Source organism: Amblyomma mixtum, chromosome 3 (assembly GCF_055824585.1).
Source record: "Amblyomma mixtum isolate Tamu chromosome 3, ASM5582458v1, whole genome shotgun sequence".
NCBI classification, from domain to species: Eukaryota; Metazoa; Arthropoda; class Arachnida; order Ixodida; family Ixodidae; genus Amblyomma; species Amblyomma mixtum.
Window position 1 is genome coordinate 102129316 of NC_143014.1, and position 21887 is coordinate 102151202.

The window sequence follows — 21887 nt, forward strand, 5'->3', positions numbered from 1 at the left end:
AAAAACAGCCAAGCGGCCGGCACCACTGGACTTGGGGAGAAACGAGCACGTAAAATGGAGACTTGAGGCACTAGACCACCGCACGCGGTTGCCGCTGTTCAAACGTCTTGCGAATGGAAAAGCCCTACGGGAGGTTTCGCGGGTAGCTGCCTCTGTCTTGCATTTAACTGGGCTGCTCATTACTTACTAGTTGCACGGAAGCAGCACAAAACAATTAGTCGTAACCAAGATACGCGCGTCGATTAGCTTTAGTCGCGGGTGTAACGTGCTTGGACTAACGTGAAGCAAAGTTCAACCTTTAAAGGTGCCCTGCGACGTAGATAAAGCATGGGGTCTTTATTCTTTGTATGCAGAGTAAGGGACATTGTGAGTCCCGAACGCGCAATGAGATCACCGAAATCATATTTGATATTTTAATCTTCGCTATAAATGCTTGTTTCGAGCCGATGGTGTCGCAACGCGGCGGCCATTTGCGGCAGCGGAAATGAAGCGGCATCCAGATAGGGCGCTGCCTTTCTCATTGGTTGGGCGTCCAGTTTGCATATTGTTCCTTTATACTTGCGAAATGAATCCAAAATATTATGTCTCTGAGTACTGAAAGCTTTTCGCATGCCACAAAAACTGGAAAGAAGCAGGGAAAGCGAATGAAAACTAACAAGAATACAGCTAGGGGCGACACTTTCCATTCCGCTTCAAACCTTCGTGGCAGCCAGCGCTGTTCAAAAAACCTTGGCTCAAACCAGAAAGCGCGCTCGTCGAGATCGGCCGTGACCATACCAAGACGGCAGCGAAAAAAAAAAGCCAATCGACAAGAAAGGCCGGACAGGAGAGCGGAGTCGAGTTTGGGGGGGGGGGGGGAGGACGGCTACTGCCCACCGCCTTCCAGTCCGACTAAAAAAGAAACTTCGGGGAGCTTCCTTTGTTGTTAGTCACCCCTGCCCTGAGTACGGCGTCGCGTACACGGGGGGAAGACGCCGTCAAAATGAGCGGATGTCTACAGCCCCGACAAAGCAACAACTGCATGCACGCTTCCGCTGCGTGTGCGCCAGGCGCGGTTCTGATTGGTAGCGCCCAATCTCGGTACTGGGTGAGTGAAATGGGCGAGTGAAGTGCGTTTTCGTCTGAGCTTTTCATTTCGAATTTTCAGAGTGGAATAACTTTCGTTTGCATGCTCCGATTTCAATAATTCTTTTTGCTCTGGTCTCTGGAAAGCATGATGAATCTATTTAATGATATTAACTGGTACCGAGGAAATCATCGCGGTGCCCCTTTAATTGCCAGATCCGATACATCTTTCTCCCTCTAGAAACAGAAAAACAAACGAGGTGATTACAACCGCACTGATCGATTCAAGCAAGATAGGAAACTACAGGTGTCAGCACAATCTTTCGGAACACAGCTGCCGTGAAGAACACAGGCGCCAGGCATGAAGCAAAGAATTCAGAGGTTCCAATCAGCACTCGTTCGTGCAGAGACTGCAATACTATTTCAAGCTGCGAGTCCGTGCCGCTAAAAAAATGTCGCGCGGCAGCCGCGTTCTGAAAAATTGTGCCCAGCGGTGAGCTGGCACCGGCTAAATTGACAAGAGCACCCCTTGTGCTGCAATAGAAAAAAAAAACAGAACAGAAATACACAAGTAGGAACTGCAGCGAGGCCATAGTCAATGGGTTAATTACCCGAAAGTTCTCCCCCCCCCCCTTCCAGCACCCCCCCCCCCCCCAAAGTTCTTTATATTAAACAAAGCTAAAAATTGGAAAATTGGTCGCTTAGCCTGTCAAAGGTTAAAAAGGGTTAGGTGAATGTTTAATGAAAAACTTAAAGTCTGGCCCGGCACCAGCATCGCGCCCAGGCGGCAGCAGGCGATAAGGACAAGTCAGGCGCTAATGAATTTCTCGAGGCTGCGCTTCTCGATGGCGGTGGCGAGCCAGGGCTGGAGCAGGAGCTCCTCGAGGAACCAGCGCTGCCAGTCTCGACCGACCGAGGACACGACGATGTAGCGGCCGCCTCCGCGGTCCGCGCCGCGCCGAACGCGAACTTCGTGCACGCCAGACCAGACTGCTAGCAGGCCGATCACCTCGTCTTGACTGTGCAGCAACATGTCCTGGAAGCCCGGACTGGTCACCTGCGGCGCAACGAGCAGTCTCTTGGAGCAGCCGCCGTGGCCGGCCCTTCCCAGAAGGAAAAGGACGTATTATCGTGTTGAGTAGCGGTAACAACCAACCGTAATGCTATCGGCAATGGATGAGTTGAGGGTACATGACTACGGAGGATATATATGCTGCCATCCGAGTACAATCCTCCTTAGGTTCTATAGGAACTGTTGGCGCTACCCAAGGCTGCAAGACGTGCCCAGCTAAGGTCACTTCGGAACGGGCTGAGAGGATGGAAAAGAATTTCGGCTTTTAGTCGTGAGAAAAAAAAAAAAAAGACTCGTTCAAGAGAGCGGACATGAATGCCGAGTTGAACTGAACGGGCGGACTATAGTTTTGCACTAGGCAACCTGTGGCTAGCGGGCCAGGAATAGGAAGTCAGTAGCCGACCGCTTTTTAATTTGCTGGCTAGGAGATGCTCGCAATTGTGATCCTTATCGGGATGTAGATTTGCAGACTATCTATGAAACTTATAGTATTAAACTTAAATTGTTGCGTACCATGCTGCTTACCCACGTTGTTTCCGGAGACTCACGAAGTGCACGGTCATGAGAGAAAGGCAAGAAGAGGAAGTGAAGGAAAGAGAAGAGGGAATACAGTTATTGCCAGACGTGCAGACCTTGTAGGGGATAGAACACTGAACACCCTGTGTTCAACTTTATGGAGGTCAGAAGGGCAGAAATTTTGCATCACAATATGTTGACCTGAGAATCGATAGAAGTTCCAGGACTGCTTGCAGTGGACGTACTATTCGCACTGCATACATCTGTTACAGGCTGTTTTAATTAAGACATTTCCCATAACGATTCCAGAACTTCGAAAGAGCAAGTTACTTCTGTATTGGGATTTTAAACTTGAAAAAAGTAAAACAAAAAGTATTACTCATTTTAGCATGCCAGGTAAATATATCGAATGAAATTTGCTTTATGGGCACATTTAAGTTGGGCTTGGGCCAAAATGAGCTCAAGTGAAAGCGATTGCATGACGAAAGTTGCAAGAGGCCGCGCAAGAAATGCGCCGTCAATTTAAACGCTTCAACTCTTGAGGTGGACGACTACTGATGTCTTGAGAAGAAAAAAAACTAAGTAAGAATATCCTTAGTGCAACGCGTAATGTTAGTATTATGAAACGCCCCAACGCCTCACGGGGGTACAGTAGCGACTACTAAGCCCTCAGTTTTATGAGTTTTACACGAAAAACATACAATCGAACATCTTGCAGTGTGCACCAGGAAATGAACGAGGTCAAGAGGGCTCACCTTGATGCGCACGGAGTTTCCCTCTTGAATCTCCTGCACAGGCTCATGCAGTCTGGCATCGCAAGGTAGGCCCAGGTGGCACAGATCACAGAAGATTGATAGCATGCTGTAGGTTCTGAGCGCGGCCATTGTGAGAGTGTGTGTTTGCGATGACCAACTGCAAGCGTCGCATTGGGGGAAGACGACAGAAGTGCTGCTAACGTAACGGAGAAAGGATGTCACGTACTCGCCAGCAGAGGGCGCCCCCTTGCCACTAGCTCTAGCGTCTTCAGCTCCTGCAGACTTGATGAAGAGCGTCTCCAAACAAAGTCGACAGATGCGGGCGCAGCGAACACCAGCATCTTGCAGCAGTAAGTCCTCCTTTACAGCCCATTTCAGTACCACTTCAAGGGCGATGCTTTTGGCAGACAACTGGGGTGAAGCAGGAGGAAGCTGACTGTCCAGGCGGGTGATCAGAAGGTTCCCTTGCCTGTACGGCATCTCTCGGCGAGATTTCGAGGCACTCTCCATGACCAAGAGAATGACGTCCGAAAACGTCCACGGAAAGCTTGAGCAGGTCTTGTGTGCATTAGAGTATGTCACCATGAAGCATGCGGACGCCATTCTAAGCAGAACTATCTTTTTGTCGTGCACAGAGTGAGCGTTTTCCACGAGACACGCCTCGTCAACTTTTTTGAAGAATCTCTCCCGTGTCGACTCCACTATGGCGCGGTACTGCCTAGTGACTAGAACTTCTACGTTGCTCTTTTCGTAGTGGCTCTTGTTGAAGCTAGAGATGTCGTTGATGAAGCCGGACACGACTTCTGCTTCAGTCTTGATGCCGTACTGCTTGAGTATGCGGTCCATATCGGACTCGTACTCAGCTAGCAGTTTCTCGACAACGCACTTGTAGCTCATCCAGCCGTGGAATTCGAGCAGCTTTATGTTGCTTCGGCCGTCGACTAGGTGGCTGCTGAAGCTGGTGCTAACAACAGACTCCAGGAACCTTTGGAATCTGTAGAGGTGGCCAAGAACGCGGTTAGAACGGTAAGTGTTCTTGTGGCATCCCTTCTCCATGAAGTCCGGGTATTCTTGGGGCCTTTCGTGTTTCTCCAACACGGCGGCCACCCCCGTCTTCGCAAAGTCTAGGCAGGTCGAGATTTTGGTCGCTATGGAGAGACACTCGTTCGAAAACACGCCGTCCTCGAGCTTATCGGCCATTGCTAGGTGTGCGTTGGACATGACGCCAACATTGTCGTTCTTGATGTAGTCCGAGATGAATTGAGCCATGCCATCTACCTGGAAGGAGTAGAAGACCAAAGTAGGTCGCAATGCCCAATTTCAGCCGCTGAAAGGTGGTAAGGAGTAGAACCGAAATAGCTAAATGTTCGAACCCACCCCCGTGAGACTTGCATGTAAATTAACATTAGAGCTTGTAGGAAGCAGTCGTAGCTGGCACTACCACCCCCATCGCAGAATAAGAGCCATTGTTTAACATAATTACCAGGCTCAGTTCGGAACGCTGCTGTTGAACCTTTTGCCCGTAAATCATGGGCTCTTGGTTGGCTCCCGGAAAGAGCAGACTCTGGTCCCATATGACAATGTACTCGTCTCCATCCAAGTCAGAACCTGCAAAAAAAGATGGTATTTAATATGTACGCAGCAAAATTAGGTAACGAAATGGAGGTGGTTGCTCCTGCATTTCAGTTCTTCCTCAAGGGCGTTTTCTCGTATTCCCTCCATCCCTTATGAACCGCCTGTGCTCCGGGGCCCTGTGACGAGCTGGGAAGAGAGACTGCGGAGCAAATTAATATAATTCTGGCTTCGATCGACGTTACCTTCCGCACATGTCGGGCGATACTGATGGCCAGTCGGCGTAACGAGGAGGCCACGAAAATTACAATGAAGGCTCGGAACATTGTATACAAGCCAGCAATAACAAAATGCGCAAAGTGCGGCAATGCATAGAGCTCATTTGCCAAGAATATTGCACTGCAACGAGTTTTTGACACGTTCAGATATGGAATTATTTCGCTCATAATTAGTCATCATCATCATCATCAGCCTGACTACACCCACTGCAGGGCAAAGACCTCTCCCATGTCTCTCCAATTAACCCTGTCCTTTGTCAGTTGCCGCCACTGTATCCCCGCAAACTTCTTAATCTCATCCGCCCATCTAACTTTCTGCCGTCCCCTGCTACGTTTGCTTTCTCTTGGAATCCACTCCGTTACCCTTAAGGACCAGCGGTTATCTTGCCTTCGCATGACATGCCCTGCCCAAGCCCATTTCTTCCTCTTTATTTCAACTAAGATGTCATTAACCCGCGTTTGTTCCCTCACCCACTCCGCCCGCTTTCGATCTCTTAACGTTACACCTATCATTTTCCTTTCCATAGCTCGCTGCGTTGTTCTTAACTTAACCTGAACCCTCTTTGTTAGCCTCCACGTTTCTGCCCCATAGGCGAGTACCGGTAGGATACAGCTGTTGTATACTTCTCTTCAGGGATATTGGTAAGCTACCATTCATGACCTGAGAGAACCTGCCATATGCGCTCCACCCCATTCTTGTTCTTCTAGTTATTTCCCTCTCATGATCCGGATCTGCGGTCACTACCTGCCCTAAGTAGACATATTCTCTTACTACTTCCAGCACCTCGCTACCAATTGCGGACTGCTGTTCCCTTGCAAGGCTATTGAACATTACTTTGGTTTTCTGCATGTTAATTCTTAGCCCCACCGTTCTACTCTGCCTGTCTAGCTGATTGATCATGCTTTGCAGTTCTTGTCCTGAGTGGCTTAGCAAGGAAATGTCATCAGCGAATCGCAAATTACTCAGGTATTCTCCATTAACTCTTATCCCCAACTGTTCCCATTCCAGTCCCCGGAATACCTCCTGTAAGCAGGCAGTGAAGAGCATTGGCGAGATCGTGTCTCCCTGCCTGACACCTTTCCGTATTGGAATTTTATTGCCGACTTTATGGAGAACTATAGTAGCTGTGCAATCGTTATAAATATCTTCCAATATTTTCACATAGCACTCTTCTACACCCTGATTCCGCAATGCCTGCATGACAGCTGAGGTTTCCACTGAATCAAATGCTTTCTCGTAATCAATGAAGGCTATATATAGGGGTTGGTTATATTCTGCGCATTTCTCTATCACCTGATTGATAGTGTGAATGTGGTCTATTGTCGAGTATCCTTTACGAAAGCCTGCCTGATCATTTGGTTGACTAAAGTCCAAGGTTGTCCTGACTCTATTAGCGATTACCTTAGTAAATACCTTGTAGGCAACGGACAATAAGCTGATCGGTCTGTAATTCTTCAAGTCCTTGACGTCTCCTTTCTTATGAATTAAGATAATGTTAGCGTTCTTCCAAGCTTCTGGTACTCACGAGGTCACAAGGCATTGCGTATACAAGGTGGCTAGTTTTTGTAGCACAATCTCTCCTCCGTCCTTCAGCAAATCTGTTGTTACCTGATCCCCACCAGCTGCTTTCCCTCTTTGCATTGCTCCCAAGGCTTTCTTTACTTCCTCCTTCGTTACTGGCGGGATGTCCCATTGCTGTGCTCGACTGCCTCCCTCAGTAACTTGATTACATTCGCTACTGTATAGATTTGTGTAGAACTCTTCGGCTAATTCAACTAACTTATCCATATTGCTGATGACACTGCCCTGTTTGTCTTTTAGCGCATATATCTGGTTTTTACCTATGCCCAGTTTTCTCACTGATTTGAGGCTACCTCCATTCCTTAGAGCATGCTCGATTTTCTCCATGTTAAACTTTCATAATTAGTAAGTATTGACAATCCAGAGTGAATACACCACTCGCTGGTGTAGCAGCAAGCCTTCTCGATTTCTGGCGATTGACACAGACATCGTTTCGAGAAATAGGGGAGAAGTGCGGGTAATGCACAATAATGCGAAATCCTGAGGCATTACTAACAGTGCAGAAGTAGCAACAATTCGTTCTTGTGGGCAAACCGACTGCTTGCTTTCATACTAGACTCATTGCATGGTTATAAGTTCACCGTACTTCTGGTTTCCAACCCAGGGCAAGCCCCAAGCATCAGAGCGCGTTTGTTTAGACAATAAAATGCCAGGTATAGATTTGTCGATACTCGCGCAGACACGTACCTTTCTGTAGAACTTCACTTTGACCTAGCGGAGGTACTATTGACCGAACCCCTGCCAACTTACGCACACTTCACAACGCATTGGAGTATGGTGACCTGTAGTGCCCAAGCGGCGCCGAAGTTGTTCGACTGCGCACCTAAAAAAACTGCTGCCGTCAGACGCTTAGGCCGCGACAGACGCGAGACCCACGTTCTGAACGATGAGAGGCGCACGTTTGGTCGACAACATTCTTCGCCAGAGTGGTGTCAACGTAGCCCAGTTAGCTGACGCACGCCACGTGCGGCTTTGCCTGCGCTTATAGCCACGAGCTGCCACACTCTGTCAGACTGCGTGGAAAAGCGCCAAGGGTGAGCCAGAAACTGCTTGCCCCTCTGTTTGCGTGTCGACAGCAGCGCCGTAACGCACATCGTAAAGTACACGTATACACAAGCTGTAGGATGAAATCAGTGAGGCCTTCGTGGCAACAGTACTAGCCCCTACTCCGAGGAGAATGAAAAATCTTAAAATTACGCGCTTGTTGAGTGCGGCCGACAGTGCGCGGATTTAAGAAATACGCTCGCCGCGTTTTCTGTTCCGCTGCACCGCGTTCTACAGCCAGAGATAGTCTTATGCGACGCCGACTATGGAGGACCGTAAGTGGGCGCGGCTGACAGCACTGTAACCGTAGTTAAAGTCTATCACGGGGTGACCGAGTAAGCCCTGACCATGTGCTGTGCGCGTAAGGAAAGGGCGCGGCTGCGGCCGAACTGAAGGCGTCCAGAGAAAGCGCACCGCCTTCCACAGAAAGGCGGTTCGCTGCATGCTTGCCTGCCATTTCGTCGGGGTGTGGCCTGTAGCCATCTGCCGGGAACACGACGCAGTCTCTGATGTGGTGCAAGGCCGGGACGTCCACTGCGGTGAACTTCCTCACGTCGCCGGGGTGCAGACAGGGGCACTTTGTCACGAGAACAGTTCCTGCAAAAAAAACAACAAAAAAACAGGCATGCTTCGTCGAAAATGCAACGTAACGGTTGTCTGCAAGCGAATGGAGGCGAAACATTGCATTCAGAACTGGCGCATATACAAACGCTAGTTCACATCGAAGTCGTAGCTTTCTTTGCTTCTTTTTTTTTTGAAGAGTAACGTCAACAGGTGTGCTGCTTGAGTGTTTTGGGAACATTAATCTGCTGTGCAACATTCATGAACCGTGCGTATAGTGTGGCCCCTGAGCCCATGATTTGAACCTAATGCCAACGGATTACGGGGACCACGAGCGTACGCGGGGAAGAAAAAAAATTGGCTGTGGTTTAGCTCTGGTTAAACCTTGAGTGACGCGATAGCTACAGCTGGCCGAGCGGAACTCGTTCAGTCGAATTGCGAAGTCAGCCTTTCGCCGCTGCGTTTCGCTGGGCGTTCCTTCATCTTCGTCCCTGGTCTTTAATTTAATTACTGCGTAATTTCCTTTCCTCAAATTCATCGTCTTCATTACGGCCCCTGTTGCTTCTTTCACTCCCACTTCCTCTACAAACGGATGACGGGTGTCCACTGCAGCCACAGGCATACGGCCGAGGTGCGACCACGCTCGACGAGGCGAAGTGGCTGGCTTAGTGAAGCTATCGCTTCAAAAACCATCCTGGAAGTTTCCATAGCATGCGATACTCGCAATGCAGTGGCAGAGCACGCACGCCATTTGCACAGTGGGCTCTGCTACATAGTGTCACGTTGTAGTGACGGCAGTCCAGCGGTCAGGAAGACACCAGAAAGACTTGCAAATGAAGCTCTTTATTTGGGCTGACTTGCGCCCGGAAAAGAACCGAATCACTCGGCGGCGGCGTAAGCAACAAACGTTCTCGTCGGTCGTCGAACTACGAATGTCCGCCGCTCGCGGCATCGCTCAATTTAAAGCCGGCAAGGAAACTTCCAGATAACAGGACAAGATCATCTACAGTAATCTGGAAAAACCTAGATGCAGCCTTTCATGGCTGCGATCATTCGAGATTAGTCTGGTCGCTTCTCGCGCCACGAACAAAAGTGATAACAACCCTTTCCTGCAGCCTTGAGCGTCTACGAACAAACAACAATGATACGTGGCAATAGTTAGCCAGCAAAAACTGTATACGCTCGCGTGGCAGCAAGAGGCATGGAGGGCATGCAAAAAGGCGTTAAAAGCAGCGCGGGTACTGGACATCCCCCTAGCAACCAGAAAAAAAAGTAGCGTACCAAGCCCGCGATATAGCTCTTTCCCTTGCACGCACGAACTAGCGTCAAGTAAACATGCAACGGTTTTCGTTTCGCAAGTGCTTTTGCAAGCATGTCAGCGAACACAACCCGAGATCAACTGCCCGGATGTAAGGATGAATGCATGCGAAAACTACGCACGAGGCGCAGTAAAGAGATTTAAGTCCGCTGCATAGATTAAAAACGTGAGGACTGAACTCAAGAGAGGAGGACCACTTCTAAAAGCAAGGCTAGAAGCAAATCCACAGGATAGGCTTGAAGATGGAGGAGCAATGGAACGAGGACGGGTTTCTTAAACGTAGGGTATGATTGCTGTTTAGAGAACGCTCAGAAGAGTTTCGGCCACAGCCTTCAAGTTTTACCGGGAGATCTGGCTAACGAGTGGTGCTTGGAAAAAATGTGAAAGACTAAGCTCAAGCTTCGTCCTGAGAGTTCACACGATTTTCTCTTTATTCATTTCTTAGTTCTCATTTCACACTGATTACCAATCCACAATCACAGTACCGACCACCAGACGCAATTACCGATCACCAATCATTATAAGGGCTACATACCCATACAGGCCAGTTGTTTCAGTACAGTGAAGCACCATTACACCGCCTTTTAATTCCGCGTAATTTCAGACGTCTAGTTAGCATATTAATTCTTTTAATCACTATATTATCAGTACACATCCCAAACACACGTCACTATGTCACACAGCACAACGCGTTCACTAGGTGCCCCCTTTTAGACGCTTGAACCAAGGACCCTTCAAGTCCTATGCGCTGCGTGTCCCCGTGGCACGCTGAGGGCCTGGGTTCGAGCCGAAGTGCCGGCTAGTTTTTTTTCCCCCCTACTAGTTTTTCCCCCTACTGATGCAGGACGACGGCTGACGCCGGGTTTTCAGCAGGACTAGCTCCGTAAGATATAGCGTAAAATGAAACTTAGAATCACTGGACGATCCGATGATGAGGGCGTAGAGGGCTTTAGTAGGAATATGCGTATAACTACGCAAAAATGTTCAGGAAGTATAAGGAATAACTATTGTAACTGATGTTCACAACAACTTTCAAGGATACCCGACGTCAGAAGGCACCCGAGATAATGGCATAGTGTAGAGTAACGTATCGAAGGTGCGCATGGGCTATGGGATACTCCGTAGTGGAGGGTTCCGAATTAATTCTGACCACTCGGAGGTCCTGAACGTGCGCAGAAATCTCTCATCTGTTGAAATGCAGCGGCGGAAGCCGGGTTTAAACCCGCGGCTTTGGGCACCACAGGTTAATCTGGGGCCTTCGAGACTCGCAATTCCCACGGTATCTGTGCAGCATTTCTTGCACATCTTGTAACTTAGCATGTTGCCCACATCTAAACGCAGTCCCAGCGCCCTCGTGTGCTATAGAATGGTGTAGCCACAGCTACCAAGACGGGTACCTGACAGGATGGACACCTCCGGGCCATCTGTTTGTCGGGTGGGCGAACCAAGGGAAGAGAACTGCACGAAAACCTGGCCGTACTTCAGCGTCCTGGTCTCATCGAGCACACCGAACATGTTTCGACCCAAGTTGTGCGGCACAGCGATGCGGGACTTGGACAGGAGAGACTCTGTAACAAAGAAAACAAAATGAAGCTCACATTAAGAAACATTAACATATCGATTCCAGAACTGCTGTAGACGCGAATTCATTACCGGAATTCATTACCGGATGAATAAAATCTAACGCCCGCTGAGTTTGAAAAAAGCATGTTAGTACTGTACAACTGCTAGTGCGTAAAATAAATCGCAGCTCGATACTACGATTCTTAGAACTATCGCTACTGAAGGCCCCACTGTTGGAGAGGCGGCGGCAAGGATGGCTGGCTCACCCATGGATGTCCTGTAGACGGCGAACAGCATTGAGCGCACGAAGGGGTCCCGCGTGAGCGAAAAGCCGTGGCGCTGCATCTGGCTGAAAGGGAGCGCGGGGCCCACGTACGTCTCGAGCACCTGCAGCGCGACGCTGTCGCTGACCAGGGCCTCGGTGAGGAGGGTCACCATGCGCTGCTGCAGGCAGAAGAACACCCGGCTGGGGACGCCCAGCTGCTCGAGCAGAGTGATCAGCTGCCGGTTCAGGAACACGGGACCTGGCAGAACGGCGCAGATGGCCAACCCTCGAATGGGATTGACATTGGAGGGTTGCAGAGTACGCTGGGGCGGCTTATGACAACCAAGCCTGACGTAGCTTGCGCACATCGAAAGTTACGTGTGGGCGCTTTGGATTAAATCAGAGTAGCGGGGGGGAGGACATGCGCGCCTGCCGAATTGTAGAAACATCAGCCCAACTAGGTCCACTGCAGGACAAACCCTCTCCCACTAACCTCGATTAATAAACTCCTGTGGGACCTGCGGTGACCTTAGCCGCGCAAACTTCCTAATCTCATCAGCCCACCTGACCGATTCAGGCGCACCTGCTACGTATGCTTTCTCTTGGAATCCACACCGTTATTCCAAAGGACCACTGGTTGTCTGGGTATTACATGCCCTTCTCATTTCTTGGTTTCAAACAGGAAATAACTCGCGTGTATTTCTTGAACCGCTCTGCTCTATCAGTCTTAACGTTGCGCGTATCATGTTAATTTCCGTACCTCGCTGCACTTAATTTAATTTCAACGCTTTTCGTTGGACGCCAAGTTTCGTCCCCAAAAGCGAGTGCGGGCAAGATACAGCTAGTGTACAGTTTCCTCTTGGGTGATACCGTTTACTCATGACCTGAGAGTACCTCCTGTTGGGGCGCATCGCATAAACCGTGCTCTCCATTAACATCGCTTGAAGGAAGAATTTCCGTTGTGCACGACTGAAATTGTGTGTGCGGAATGAAATATGAAGAAACGGCAGGTTGAGCACTTACGCGGAGCCGAAATTTTGATGACCTCAATGCAATCTGAGTTGACGCAGTTGAATTTGCGCATGCTCTTTCTCAGGACTAGCTGTTTCCCGATGAGCACCGGGTTGACGCAGAGCATGCCTTTGAATCCAGCATATCGAATTTGGATGGCAGACGGAGCGACGGGCACGCCGATCTTATCGGTCACCTGTTGGAGAAAAACAGGTCATAACCCGCACCATGGGGATTGATGTGGCACGTGTCTGCAGCTTCCCCAAGCATTGGACACATGCCTGCAGATTAATCAGTGCATGAAGGCACTAGCCTGCCTTTACCCATATAAAGCCAGCAGCGCGAAAAACGCAGTACCTTCTGGAGCCTCACACAAAAATGAAACCTCAATTGCACAGAAAATCAACCACAATGTTTGATGCCTTTCTTGTGGGCTGTAGGAAGCTTGTTTCTGATCGAGCACTAGACAGACGAAATCACCATAATCTAATCAGGTGAAAGACACGACAGAGTTCAGGCGGAACCTAGTGCACTAGCCACAAGGCAACGTTTAAACGTTCCGAAAGCGACCGATGGCTCAGAAGGGCAGCACATTACACTAACTAAAGCTGCATGAATGAGGCTTGTGGTCGCAGAAACGAGGAGAGGCACTGATGCTATGGCAATGCGCCTCTGTTGCAAGACGCACGCGGTAAAAAAAAAAAGAAGAAAAAACTACTTACATTGAACCTTTCAGTTTCCGACTACAACACAGCCCGACATCAAGAGATGTCGGGCTAGTTTGCTAGATACTTGTAATGTCATGAAAGGTTGCGCAAAAAAGACGACATGAAGCCAGAAGACACGACAGGACGAGCGCAATCCTGTCGCGTCTTCCGTCTTCGTGTAGTCTTTTTGCGCTTAACCTTCCATGGCATTTTAGTCTGCAGTTATGGCTGGTTGGTTGGTTGGTTTATGGGGTTTAACGTCCCAAAGCGACTAAGGCTAAGCGACTAAGTTCCCTTTACTTGTCATTATGCCTGCAACCTTTCCTGGAGATTACAAAGGGCCGTAAGGTGCGCGAAATAAAACTTCGGCAGCAACGAAGCGATCGACATTTGCAGGGTGACCGATTTTTGCACGCCAAAGCAACACCAATGTGCTTTCAGACAGGCGGTAGCGGAATGCGCTCAAAATTTCGAGCACGTTGAGAGCTCTGGCGTGTTCGTTAAATTCGGTACAAGACCTTTTTTTTTTGCTTTAGCCGCTGGGGGCAACCGGCAACTCTGCACTCAGCAGCCGATCGCTGTATATGCGCTAAGTAACCGCAGTGACACTTTCAGGAAAAATGACTCGTGGAACTTGCAAGGCGATTCGACAGTCGGGCGTCGATGCGAATACTGCGCTTGTTTGTAGCAATTAGGGCGTTTATCAGAAGCACCAGCTTAAGCAGGTAATTGTCCTAACAACTTCGCCCATCACCTTGAAAGCTCGGTGGCGGACGTTATAAAAATATGGCTTACCTCTTTGAGGAGCTGGGGCGAAATCATGCCGATGCCGTCAGAGAAGATGTAGTATTCATCAGTGACTGGATGTTTTCCTCCCAAGATGTCGGGGACTACATGTACAGAGTTGCTGACCAGGGAAACCTGTACCGATTCTTCTGTGGACGAGAAACACTGTCCCATGCGTGCCATCTTTTTGGCAGTGCTCGCTATACCGCTGAAGTCACCCATCCAGTAGCGAATCATGTCACTGGAGTAGCCCTTTGCGTCCTAAGGAAAAAAAAAGCGCAAAACTTAAAAACCAGTGGATAATCGAGAGACTAGTAAAATTAGTTTTGGATCGCATGCTAAGATTACGCAGAGGCGTCGCACAGATCGACACATTTCCCTAGGCATTAAGGCGAAAATTGAATACACCAGTGAAAAATGACAGTGGTCAAACAAACGATGGTCCTTTCGAGTATCACCTTCACCTGCCTTGTGTAGGGTTGACTGTTAAACGGCATTCGCTTTTAAATGACATTCGCTGACACTGCACAGTTCATATCAATGCGAACAAGGCGCCAAAAGCTACTTTTTTTTTTATCTCGAATGCAAAGCTCAGGAGAATTGAACATTACGCTTTCGTCACCGTTACTACAGAGGCACCTTATTGGCTGCTGCAAGAAGCGGTGCAAGCCAAGCCTTTCTACTTGCCAGGGCACGAGCGTAACAAGCCTGGGAATTGAGAGCTGCCAACTCACCGTTGCGTAAAGCCAGGCCCCGTGATCTCGAAGCTGGCTGCACGAAGTGGCCAGGAGCCTGAACTGTCTGTTTCCGGCGATCAGGCCATCGCGGAGCGTGCTTGCGACAACCCGCTCGACGGCCATGTGGCGACAGTGGCCGGACATGAGCGAGTAGGACAGGTTCTGCATGTTGTCGTCGCGAAAGGAGACTCGCAGCGAGTATTCCGGGTCAAACTTGCGAAGAATCCTGTTCTCGCAGTGAATCTGCGGAGGAAGCAAGATGACCTTCGACGGAGTGACGATGCAGCGTCGAACCAGGCAAGTGCCAGCGGGAGTTTTTGGCAGAGCGGCGGCTGCGGTGAAGTACTTTGCGAACAGCCTCGGCAGGCATGCAATGATGTCGACGACCTCGTGCTCTTCGATGGCGCTTCGAATCGCGTACAGGGCCGACTCGAGGGCAGGGGCACTTGTGTGGCGAAGTCGTATCAACTCCGCTTCGAACTCTTCCAGCTTGTCACGAGCAAGTAAAGCCATTTGGGCGAATCCGGTGTGACCTTGCTGTAGGACAGCGCTAAAGGCGTAGCACGTTGGGAAGCAAAGATTTGGTTTAATCTTGCTGTTGCATCGCTTTATGATCTCTTTCAGCTGGGTACCAACCTTCTCCGTGAACATGGGGCAGAACTTAAAGGCGGTCTCAGGCTTGCAGCGAGTACTGAGGCGACTTACCGCCTGTCGCGCTTTCAGCTTGTTCTTGAGAGTCAGCTTCACGACTGAGCTCCCACCAATGTCGGGGCTGCGCATCAACCACCCGCAAGAACACCCCAGTTGGAAAATTCGGTCGTACCATATGCCATCTGCTGTGGACGCTTCCCAGCCGTTCCCGTTGTCCGCACCACGATACAACAAAGGGACAGTGACGAGTTGAAGGTAGATGCCCACCGTGTCGTAGTGGTTTTCAGCCTCATTCACAACGACTCTGAAAATGCTGTGGTAAGGTATCTCCAACTTGTACGAGCTGCAGGTGTGCCTGCAGCAATCTTTGTGGACTAGCATGAGCATCACTTGCAATATCCGTTCGTCGTGCTTGAAAGCGCAGCTCAGCGTGAAGCCGGGGACGCCTGACTGTGAATAAAGGACGTAGCTCTGGGCGAAAAGGCAGAGCCCAGCGAAAGTGCCAAATGAGAGGGATGTAAGGGGAATGTCGGTTTCGTGCGGCACCCAACCGCGCCAGAATGCACGCTCTCGTTCCGGGATCAGCCACTGGAGATGGCCCTTGAACGGCATGATTCTGCCCAGAAGGCACCATTGATACGTGATCTTGGAGCTTATCGTCTGCAGCACGGTGTGCAGTTCGCTCGCGGGAACAGCTCTGCTGCCCGTGTCTGGAAACGTGTAGGTGCACACGGCCTGGTAATATCTCTCCTCCGTGTGCAGGGTAACTTGTTGGACGACATCACTCATGTGAAAGCGCGCGGGCCACGAGATGTCGATGGTAGTGAAAAATCTGCGAAGCAGCGAGACATACTGGTCGATCTCTCTGCTTTGCTCTTTCCACACAGCGATGAAGGTGAGGCTGTCCCCCATCTAGGAAAGCCTGAAAAAAGGAGGATTTGAGGTTGTGACGGAGGTGCTTTAGCACATAATCGCGCACTTGTTACGAAGAGGAAAAGCGCGCCTCAGTACTGCTATGTCACGCATGACCAGACAGCGAAAGAAACGAGCAGGCATCTATACACATGGTTATAGTATATATATATAAAAAAGGACTAGGCCCGCGCACATTTCCACTGGCGCAACGCAAAACTGCGTTCGCAGGGGCTAACATACTTAGCCCACGACAAGACAGAACACAGCGGTGGCTGGTTATCGCGGCTGCCGCCGCGAACATGCACAACCGGCCGTCGGGACCAGAATACTCTTATTGGTCCTCTAAAAAAAAAAAAAGAGGAGAAAAAACAAAAGAAAGAGGATGAGGAGAATCCGTCGCCCTCGGCCGCGCCCTACGCATTGAAAGACATGCGCCGACAGTGTAGCGATCAGCCCCCAACTTAGCAGAAGTGGGCTTGCCGACTAATCCTTTCAGAGCGGTACTATACTATAGCGCCTAGCGCGCGTACGAAAGATAACTCGCCTCGCGCAAGGAAGAGGAGGAAGCAGGCGACGATAAAGAATAAAGATTAAATTTAAACATACAGAAGGAGTAAGTTTTATTTGAACGCCGAGTTATTCCGTCCTATTCCAGAAATGTGAAACGCCCTAGTTCCTCGTGACGATGTCCCTCTACAAGGCTGTTTGAACTCTCCACCCTGCCTAAGTGTGCAACCGCCTGTGCTTCGCACCGTAGATTATATGTGGCATTGGGGTTTAACGTCTTGAAGCGACTAAGAAGCTATGAGGGACGCCGTAGTGGAGGGCTCCGGTTTAATTCCGACATGCGGTGACAGCACGCCTTCACCGAAATTCGGCCGCTGACGCTGGTTCGAGCCCGCGTCCTTTGGCACCATAGGTTAATCCGGAGGATTCGGGACTCCATTCCCACGTGCGGAACGTACCCTACGCCGGAAGGTAACAAGCAGGCAGTTGCACACATTCACGTTCACGGTTAGCGGCGTTGCTTGTCGTAGTTTTCGCAGATAATCCTAGTCTTCAAGGAACACAAGCTTAGGGTGGCATTGTTTGCGGCCCTTCATCCATACTTGCTATTCGTTCCGTCCTGCGATTCTGGCACTCAGACAGCGCGCACACACATGTCCACGCTCAACTACAGCTGCGAATGAGAACTCTCAATGGTATACACACACTCCTAATACCCGCGACAGCAAGAAGAGAGAAAAGGAAAAGCGGAGAGGTTAACCAAGAGAAGGTAGTGCTTTTCTACACTGTACTGAAGGAAAGTATGGGAGATATGAAGTGAGACTAGAAGGTTTGTGTGGGTGTAACGCCCCAAAGAGACTCGGGCTATGAGGGACGCCGTAGTGAAGGGCTCCAAAAATTTCGACCGCCTGGGGTTCTTTAACGTGCACCGACATTGCACACTACACGGGCCTCTAGGATTTCGCCTCCATCGAAACAAGCCGAGCGCCATAACTACTTAGCCTCCGCGTCGGAACGGAAACGAGAGAAATACGAGCTAGAATGAAGGGCGTAAGGAAGCGAAGACGTTGCGTACGTACAGAGTCGATCACACACTGCGCATGCGACGCCTGGCAACAGTCCATGGGTCAGGGACAGCTTTGTCAAAAGTCTCGAGCGTGGATGCTGCGGCATTCGTGGCAGGCAGATACAGGCCTCCGCGATTTCCGGGTCGCGAGCGCCAGCTGTCACTGAAAGAGCACTGGCGGCTGAGACAGAACGCTCATGAAAAAGCGAACATGTTCCCAGTGTCGGTTTCTTAACTACAGGGAGAGCTGGCGGCGCTTCACTTCATCCACCACAGACACTCGGGAATGCTGGGAAGACGAGGTGGCTTACATGGCTTGACGATTTGGCATAAAACATGAATTCAGCCGTTGAAAAAAAAAACTAGAAATGCTGTGAAAGTTTTCGTTCCAGCCCAACACCGAACTTCGCAGAGGAGAGCATTGGGCGCAGCTACGAATTTAAAGATACGTACCATCCACGTTTTCAACCTATCACTAGCCAAGGCAAACATGAAACCTCGTCTTCCCTACATTCTCGCGGTGGATGAAGTGGTCTTGAAGAAACTCGCATAGGCTGCGGCTCCAGCTTTCCCTAACTATAGGTAATATTAAGTAACGATGCCCGGCGCTCTCATCGCGCTAGGCCATGGCGCACCGTGAGTAGTGTGGCGGCAGCGTGGCAAGTTCGCGGCTCAGCCGGCAGTTCTTGCTCAGTGACAAACAGCCGGCGCTCGCGACCCGCAAATCACACAGACCAGCATCTGTCGGCCGCGAAAGCTGCAGGCTACTGGCCAACCGATATCGAAACCGATGGCTGCAGCCACGCTTCGCAGGCGCAGTTTAGAGCGCCCGTCGGGCCACTTTATACAAGTGCGGTGAATAGCGGCAAAGTCATAGATTATCGCGCAGGCGCGAATCGCTCGAGAAATGAGAGTGCCTGGCAGGCTTTTAGCGCCGACGATCGTTGCGGGCACGATCCGAGAATATCTCCGTCAGCGGGCAAGGATAAAAATGGCCCAGTACACAGCACAGCGATCATCTCGCGAATATGCGCAGGGCTAGCACAAAGTAGGTGTCGTACAGTCTCGTCACATCTGTAGCTCGCGCCGGCAGGGCTATTAGCAATGCCGACTGAAAAGTAGTATCGGTTCGTGAACGCAAGGAAAAGCCACAGGCGGCACAGCGAATTTGCTTCAGGTCGTGGTACTGACAGAAGGCGGAGGTGCAAGGGAGCAGTACAGGGAGTGTAGATGAGAGTTCGAAAACTGGAATGAACTCGGAAGCAATGAGGTCCCGAGAGCCATACGGTAACTGCCACAACTGCAGGTAGTGAAATTCGCCGTTTTATAGGTCATATGAACCTCGTCGACGATGCGACGCGAAGGAGGGCGCACCAGTGACGCTTGCTCAGGGTGCCGTTCGTAACCCTTAAACGACAGATGTGCAAAAACGAGGGCCATGGTGCCTTGGGCGTCATTCGTCCGATAGCGACATGAGGCGCGAGCGGGCGGCGCGTACGATTCGTCCTGCAGCATTGTTGACAACCATTGCAGCCCAGCGAAACAAGGACACGAGGGCGAAGAGTTTTACGGATAGCCAACAGTGCACTACACGACACTGCTCACGACGGGAGGTTGGGGCGAGTTATGGTAACAGCGGGGAAAAAAATAGACGCACGAACGCGCACTGACTGCGAGCACTGACTTATAGCGTGGCAGCCCCGGGATTCGCTGAATGCCCAGCGTGCCCGTCCCAAAAGGGAGCGGCGGCGACGCGGCGTTTGTCTAAGCAGGGTTGAAGGGCTCGAGAGGCGAAAAGAAGCGCGAAACGAGAGTTACCACACTGCGCTACTCGTCGTATAATTATGCACTCTCGACTAATTCGCGCACAGTTGCTTCACTGGTCGCTAACACGCCCCATAATTCCAAGCCCGTGCACCGCGCTAGTAAAATATACCTGCCGCAAGGCAAAAGCTGGAAGCGTGTCTTTCTAGTGTGCATTCTTCGCACCTGCTTACTGCTACCAGCGCTGACACCAACACATGGGCAGCAAACCGCACAGTAACCCTAGTCAGGGTTAGTACCCCCAGCTCTAACAGAGCCATCACCTAGCCCACGCGACCCCCGTATGCCTGCCTCTGCACACGGATGCTTTCGCACATCGCCTCCATTGGAATGAAAAAACGCCCGTGTGCCGAGGTGCCGGCACACGCTAAACCGGGTCGAAAAAGATCGGGGTCCTCTGCTGCGGCGTCCCTCAATACCTACACTTCCGTTCTGGCGCTGTAGGCCGCGTAAAAGGCCACTACTAACTAACCAGCGCGGCTACACGAGAACATAAAATCGCTTCCAACTGGTGGGCGCGGTGCACTCACCTTCGAGGGTTTCAGCCGCTCGCTGATGGGCGTCAGTAAATGAATCGCCTGCAGAACAGGCCTGCATTTATCATCTTTCAATGACGTCACTTCGGCAGTTGCACCAATGACGTTCGTCCGGACTTGTTTTTGTTGTGTTGCGTTTTTTTCCACTTGCTATCTTCTTCCTTCATCGATCTATTTTTCGTTTTGAGAAGAGCCGCGCGCATTGGCGTGCTTTTTTTTTTCTCGGTTGCACACATGCACATAAGTCTGCGTTAAGGTACAGAAAGCGTCAAGGCGCATTATTTATAATTCCAAGCCTAAATAAAAAAAAAAAATAGGAGGACGCATAAGCTTCAGAATTCTCGTTTGGGGAAGTTGGTGACCGTTCATGTTGACCACAGCGCGAAACAGACAAGGACGAAAGATACGAAACGGCAGGAACGGGCGCCTGATGGTCGCTTCGTGCCATTTGTCCTTGTCTGTTTTGCGCTATGAAGTCAACGCGAGCTTAAACTTCGCCTTAGGAGTAGACGCGATAGCGCCTGCACCTGCCTTCTTCCTCTTTTTATTTCTTTTCTTTCGCATTTGTCACTGGTTACCAATCCACAATCACATTGCCGATCACGGTCATCGCTTACAATCACAATTACCGATCACATTACCGATTGCCGATTACAATAATCGATTATCAGTCATTATCTAGGTCACATTGCACGACATGCTATGCCACTACATACAAGGTGGATGTAGAATGGTGGCGAAGGCTGGGCCCAAAAACGGTCTAGCTCGACTGCAGCACAGCCACTTTGGGCGGCCGAAACACTTATATAATGAAATTCAAAAGCACAAATAAAAATGCTATAAAACAACAAAAGGAAATAAATATTTTAATGCCACGTTTTATAAAATAGATAAACTATTTCAGCAAAACATATTACGCCGAATTTTGTAATTTTCTGCAACGCTCTTGTTGCGCCCTCTGCTGATGAGTGTGCTGTGCATTTGTAACGCGACTTTGCAGGCCTTGTTTCGGTACCCGGCCCCTCAGCCAAGGTCAATTGAAATAGGTCGCGAAGCCGGAGCCTCAATGCGGTCCAGAACCAAGTGCTAGCGGCATCAAATTAGTGGTGGAACTAAAGCGCCAAAATGAAATGAGTGGACAAACATGACTAGAAGAGAAAAATAATTAGGACATATTTTGTGTTTCAAAAGCAATCGAAAACAATTGCAGTGATTCCTTTTTAAAATGTTTTAGTTGTGTACATTTTGTTAGAAAGTATAGCGCTTGCTTTGTAAAAATTTTTTATGACAGCGTTCGCTCAGAGCAGCGGCAATGGCAGCGGGACGATGCCAAGGTTGACGGTGCTCTGATGTCATACCCTTGTCATATTGTAGCGTACTTGCTGACGAAGGGGGCTTTATTAGCAGGTACGAAAGGGAAGGCCAGGCAAGCTGGGGCAACCAAAGCGACAGATTCCACACGGCGTGAGCCCTTCTTCTTCGTCGTCGTCCCACTTCGTATGCGCCACCTGGCAATACTAGGTGGCATTATTCCCTCCTTATGAAGAAAAAAAAAC

General features: G+C 50.1%; 1 protein-coding gene across 1 annotated transcript; it reads right to left on the bottom strand.

Annotated features, from left to right (window-relative positions):
* Nucleotides 1-1873: 1873 nt before the first annotated feature.
* LOC149351182 (uncharacterized) lies at nt 1874-16395 on the bottom strand. Its single transcript, XM_089576980.1, has 9 exons — nt 14830-16395; nt 14105-14356; nt 12615-12798; nt 11593-11850; nt 11161-11331; nt 8335-8481; nt 4892-5016; nt 3409-4686; nt 1874-2122 (listed from the first exon to the last, which is right to left on the bottom strand). The coding sequence occupies exons 1-9, from the start codon at nt 16393-16395 to the stop codon at nt 1874-1876; spliced, it is 4230 nt and encodes a 1409-aa protein (XP_089433106.1).
* Between the last annotated feature and the right edge of the window lie 5492 nt (nt 16396-21887).